At 43.4% G+C, this 6000-nt stretch overlaps 1 protein-coding gene across 3 annotated transcripts in view; it reads left to right on the top strand.

Annotated features, from left to right (window-relative positions):
• Positions 1 to 6000, top strand: part of ARHGAP17 (Rho GTPase activating protein 17) — a 43919-nt gene that overhangs the window by 17748 nt on the left and 20171 nt on the right. For all 3 annotated transcript variants that reach the window (XM_042480756.1, XM_042480754.1, XM_042480755.1), the window contains exons 3-6: positions 3731 to 3835; positions 4070 to 4146; positions 5169 to 5280; positions 5436 to 5512. In XM_042480756.1, the coding sequence (XP_042336690.1) occupies positions 3731 to 3835; positions 4070 to 4146; positions 5169 to 5280; positions 5436 to 5512 (371 nt within the window). The remainder of the gene's footprint in view (positions 1 to 3730; positions 3836 to 4069; positions 4147 to 5168; positions 5281 to 5435; positions 5513 to 6000) is intronic.

The following is a 6000-nucleotide window of genomic DNA, read 5'->3' as shown; positions in this document are numbered from 1 at the left end:
AGTGAAACAAATACTGGGGAATTACCTTTTTCAAAGGTGAGGTGAGAGTCACGGTGTGATGGACAAGGTTGGAACAAGACCCGTCCCTGCCATGTTTTTCCAGATGAAGAGAGCAAGCTGCAAATCATACAGGCAGAATAAATGAGCATCTGTTGTTTTTTTGGAACATATCTGGGTAACCAAGCGAAGATAAAAGGAAGGAAACCTGCAGGTGGCCAGAAATTATGTTTCCTGAGACCAAGACATTCTGTATATACATTCTTTTTCAGCATTGAGCACAACCACCCCCTTGACCTTTTGGTCTCTGACTCTTATTGCCAAAAAATTCAGCAGATTTTGCCCAAAAGTGCTCCTGTTGGTGGTATTACAGATGCCCATCTCTTCACCAGGAAGCATCTTCTTTACCCAGCCTTTGGTGCTGCTGCCCCAGTTTCTCTCCCTCTTTCTAGTGAACTGTCCATTTGCCTTTCCCTCCTTCATAGCAATGGTCCCATGGGGCTTGACAGTTCCCCTGGGAGTATGGTTTTGGATGGGGCACTAGAGGCTGAAGCATTGCCCTTTCTGCCCCATTCAGAACAGGACACAATTGTGGGTAAAATGCAGGTACAATCACTAATGGCACTGACTGGGAAGTAGATAAATGCAAGCAAATACCGCTTATTCTTAGTTCTCTTCTATTTGCAAAATGTTTAATGGGATGAATATGTTGGCCGTTCCTTTGAGAAAATAGATGGGGGAAGCCATTTTTTCAGGAGGACAAAGTCAGGAAGCTCCAAACGAGCCACTGCCCAGTGACCTAATGGTTGCACTTTCCAGACCTCAGCCACCACCGTTCCCCCCCCCCCCTTTCTTTCTAAATCTCCTTTCCCCTGATTTCCTTTTATATCCCATTTTTCCTTCATGTGAGCAAAAGGGGGTTATGGTCCTTCTGAATCAGAAGGGTGGGGGAAGGCAGGCAATCTGGCCATGCGCCTGGGTAAATATCAGCAGCAAAGTTTTCTTTCCAAAGCATGATTTTGGCAATCCCATTTGGTTGCCTTGGTGACCCTGTAAAATATTTGGGGGTGGGGAGCCAGAAATTCTTCTATCCAGCTGTTGGCACATCTTTCTTTTTCTTCGTCAGAGCCGTGGCTTTCCCAGGCACTAAGAGTCGCTTGGCCTTTTCTCCCCAAATGGAATTGCTTACTCATCCTCCTTTCTGTGTCGCTAAGCAGAAGCCCTCCAAGTGCATCCCTGCAGAGTCTTCTTTATGTGAAACTGCATGTGTTTCACCATACAGCCTACATATATCTCTCTCCCTTGAAATGCTACCGTTTTTAAATGTTTTCATTTCCAAAGACAGAGAGCTACTGCTCTGGCAGAAGGAAGCATTCCATATCTTGTCCCAGATGCAATGAAATGCAGCATTGCTTAACAAGATCTTCTGGTGAGCTTTGCGCGTGCCAAAGAGAGAGAAAGGCCTTGGGAGCTGGGCAGAAAAGTTGCCATTACAGATCCAGAAGAGATGGCATTACAAAGAGCTGGCTGTTGAGCAGCAACTCCTGTTGGCCTCTGGCCAGTTTAGGACCACAAGACATCCACTGGGCTGATGCTTGTGTTCGCCAGTACATGGTGTACAGAACGGCCTGTTTTCCTGTCCACAGGTGTACAGAACAGTGAACAGAAACAAAAAGCATACAGACACATGTACCAAAAAATATGCATAAAAATTAAAATTGTCACCTTGTTCTAATTCTGTAATTTATGCCTATGTATGTGCGTATCTTGAAGTCAACCTATGGTGACCCCATGAATTTCACAGGATTTTCTTAGGTAAAGAATCCCACTTTGGGAGAAAGGTGGGGTATAAATCCAATCAATAAAGTAAAAACTAAAATAAAGGTGGTTTTGCCAGTCCCTTCCTCTTATGTTCCTCTGAAATAGCATCTGGGATTCATTGGCTGTCTTCTATCCAAGGACTAACCAGGACTGATCCTGCTTAACATCTAAGATCAGATGGTATCTGGTGCCATTAGAGGATTTAGACCTGATTTTTATGCCTACAGTATACAATTCACGTTGTTTGGGGGGTTTTAAGTCCCCTTTTGTCCCCTAAATATGAGGAGGTTGTGTGGAAGAATGAGCTGCATTATCCAAAGGAAAGGTCAAAGGCTTCTTGGGTGGTGACCTGAAATGTTCCCAATTGTGTGGGGGGTTTTTTTCTCCCCCTTCTGCAATTGAGAGATGCCTTTTGGCCAGGAAGAAGGAAATCTGGGCCAAGAAGTACTTGGATCACATTTCAGCCTTCTGAGGAGAGCTTTTCCTTTTTTCCAGTCTACTCAACAGCTGCCTCTTTGGACAGAAAACAAAGGCCAGCGTTTCCCTTTGGATCCAGTTGTAATCACAACTGATCTGCTAATTGGAAGATTCTGGCAGTTGCGCTTGAAGTCACATTGTATGATAATGCAGCTGCTTAAACATGGATACAGCAGCTAAAGCATTTTTGAGCTCCTCTGGGAGCAACTTCTTCAAAATCCAGTTTTTAAAAAGCAAATGGCATTGGGAATCGGGAGTAGCAGATTTTCTAGCCTTCGAATGGCTGGACTGAGAGTTGGTCTGGCGATCTGTGATGATAAAATACTTTCTCTCTCCTCCTCCTCTTCCTTTTTCCTTCTTCTCTTTCACTGCTGCATTTTAAAATCCCCAGGAGGATTCCTATCTATTTACATGCCTCCCACAGTTGAAACTTGTTATGCTTTTTTGGCCGGTTTTGTTCAAACAGAAACCATTCCAGAAGGCCTCCTTTTAACCTTCGTGACTCATCAAAACACAGATAAACCACATTCTTTTGCTCTTGTCTGCAGAGGTTCCCAGCAGAACTTGGCAGACTTTCTCTGCAATCTCAGACATTTGAACTAAGAGATCTTTCACAGAAAGAATCTCTGCTGCTGCTTATAAAATATGCCTTATAAGCAGCTACATTTTTACAGTCACTTGCGGTGCTTCCAGGTTGTGTATGTTTGTGCATGTGTGCGCACGCACATTCACTTTGCTTCATTCATGGAATTTTACAAGACACCTTGATAACATTGTCCTCTCATAACCCTCACATGTTTTCCAGTCTTCCATCATTATTATTACAAAAGCAGAATCCAGTGTCAAACAACTTTAGAGTTGGAAAGGATCCCAAGGGCCATCTAATCCAACCTGGCGATACCACTGCAATGCGGTACATGGATAGGAGGCCATCCAACCTCTGTACAAAATCTCCAGGGGAAGAGTGTCCTTGCCTTCTGAAAAGCATCTCCACAGTGTCTTGGAGTGCCTTTTTGTTTTTGTAATGCCAGGAGTCATCCATCTGGAATCACTTGTTTTTGGCTAGTGTAGAAGAGCGGTCCACTGTCTAGTGGCTTATTCCTCCTGCCAGCATTCCTAGGCAGGAATCTAATGTTCTTTGCACTGAAGACTCCTATTATCTAAACTTTTCAGCCCCTTGAAGGCAGCTGATAGTAAGCAAAGTGTAAAGAGTTTGGGTAGGCAGTACTCCCCCTCCCCCCTGAATTTTACCTGAAGGGAGACAGAGAACAGGCTGAATTGAATAAATGATGGGGTGTGGGTTTGCTCAACACAAGAGGTGAGGGACAGAATCCCAGTAGTCAGTCCCAGAAAACAGCATAGAAGGAGAATGGCTTCTCAGCATCACAAACCATCTCCTCTTCTCTTCCTCTCTCCCAAATCTCTCTCTGACCAGATCGAGCGCCGTCTTGACACCGTGCGGTCTGTGTGCCACAATTCCTGCAAGCGGCTAGTGGTGTGTTTGCATGGGCAGTATGGAACGGATGCTGAAAAGAGACATGTGAGTCCTGGCACTTTCCTGGGTTCTTACCCACTCATTTCCAGTCAAAGGTGCTCCTGTGCCATTGAATTGCCCCTTCCCTTCCGTGAAGCTCATTTGCTTAATTTCACCCAGAGATGAATTTGGCAAATTCCCAGGTCCAGTGGCCACACTCCTTAGACTCCAGAAGAACCGAATATTGAGTGACATGGGGTTCCATATCCTGATCTAATTCACATCTGTTTTACTCTACAGAAAAAACTCCCACTCACAGCTTTTGCTCAGAATATGCAAGAAGGTGCGCTGCAGCTAAGCGACGAAACATTACTGGGGTAAGAATTGCTTATCCCATCACCCACCCTGTCTCGAAAACATCCAGCCATGGATGTTTAGCAAATCTAGTTTTAAAAACCCACCAAACCGTGATACATTTATTGGCTAACCGAAATGCATAATAAACATGTGGCAAGCTTTAGAAGCTTCACTGGCTTCTTCATCAGGCAAGGTTTTACAAACCAAACAGGAGGGAAAAAATTGAAGATATTAATCATAGGCTTGCATTTTGCTTAGTTAAGATGATATAGAGGGGCATCTTGCCACCCCAGTCTCTGGGTTTTTTTTGCCATTTGGAGTTCTGGAAGTGGCCCTACAGAATATAGATGTGTGTCATTCCAGTTTTGCTCTAGATATGTGCGTTTCCCCCCAGATTCCATATCTGGATTTCGTTTTCCCATCAGACTGCAATAAATCCTCAGCAACTGAGATGGTTCTGTTACTTCAGTATGTTTGCAGCATCTTTAGCATCTTCTAACACTATCGTTAAATAATATTTTTATTATTTAAACAATATTATTACCATCTAAACAAAATTTTATTGCCAAATTTCACACCTGGCTGAATATAATTTGAAAAGAAAGCAGCTGCTACAGCACTTTTTAAAGCTGCTGTAGTGATTTCCCCTTGTCTGTTAGCACAAAATTATACTGCCACTGTGGAGGAGGAAGCTGTATTCATGATGAGAAACATCCCAAATTGTAGGGGATGCTGCAAAAATTGGTTGCACTGAGTGAATTTAAATAGACCCAAGAGCCAAAGAGTGAGGCATCTCTCTCCCTGGTGGTTTGGGTTTTTTGCTTTGGGTTTTTTGGATGCTTAGAAACATTAGAGAGGCTAAGTAGCTTCATGGTTGCGAAGTCCATATTGTGGTGATACCTTTATTAGGCCAATCACAAGGAGCTAGATATATCACACAAGCATGATGTGTTTTGCTCTCTTGTGTTGGTTGAATGAAGGTATCGCCACAATCTGGAATGTTGGATTTTGTCTTAATATCCAATAAATCTTTGTTTCGAAGGAAAATGCTGGAGACCTGTGGCGAAGCAGAGAATAAGCTTGCAATGGAACTCTCTCACCATGAAGTGCAGGTTGAAAAGGACATCTTGGAACCACTGAACCAACTGACAGAGGTAGGTTGCTTCGGAGGACTGTGACATGAGCTAGCCTGGTTCTTTCCAAAGACACTGCAGTAGGTTTAGCAGACGCTGCTAAGCGCCTGCGATAAATATAACTCTTCTGCATGAGAGGTTTTCAAATGTCAGCTTCCTGTTGCTTCTGCTTTCAGACAGAAATCCCCAACATTCAGAAACAGAGGAAGCAGCTTGCAAAGTTGGTGCTGGACTGGGACTCTGCAAGAGCCAGGTAAAACCCAAATCCTCTGATTCCTCCTCTTCCTCATTATCGTTATTACATTTATTTATATTCCACCTTTTCCCCAGTTTGGGATTCAGGGCGCCTTACAACAGATTTTTAAAAATGCAGTTATAATTCACAAAATGCAAAGGTCAAAAAATAATGAGACCATTTTAAAAACACAAGCCTTTAAAAAAATAAACACCAGTACAACAAAATAACAAATTGAAAGTCCTTCAGTTTGTTTAGGTGGGATGGGCCTTGTGTACTCAGTCCTCAAAGGCCTGTTGAAACACTTGTCTGTGGAACAAGAATAGGGAGAATGCCAATCTGATCTCTCTGGGAAAGGAGTTCCGATGCCTGGGAGCAAACACCAAGAAGACCCCTGACTTTGAGACCACCCTTCGGTTAATACTGATGTACTAACTGCATTGAAAGCAGCATGTAAATGTGTAAGGAGTTGAGGAAACAGATCACAAAAAACTGTGCCAAGAGAT

This window comes from Sceloporus undulatus, chromosome 8, assembly GCF_019175285.1.
Source record: "Sceloporus undulatus isolate JIND9_A2432 ecotype Alabama chromosome 8, SceUnd_v1.1, whole genome shotgun sequence".
Lineage (NCBI taxonomy): Eukaryota > Metazoa > Chordata > Lepidosauria > Squamata > Phrynosomatidae > Sceloporus > Sceloporus undulatus.
Note: the sequence above shows the minus strand (reverse complement) of the source record. Positions and strands in the feature narration are given on the sequence as shown.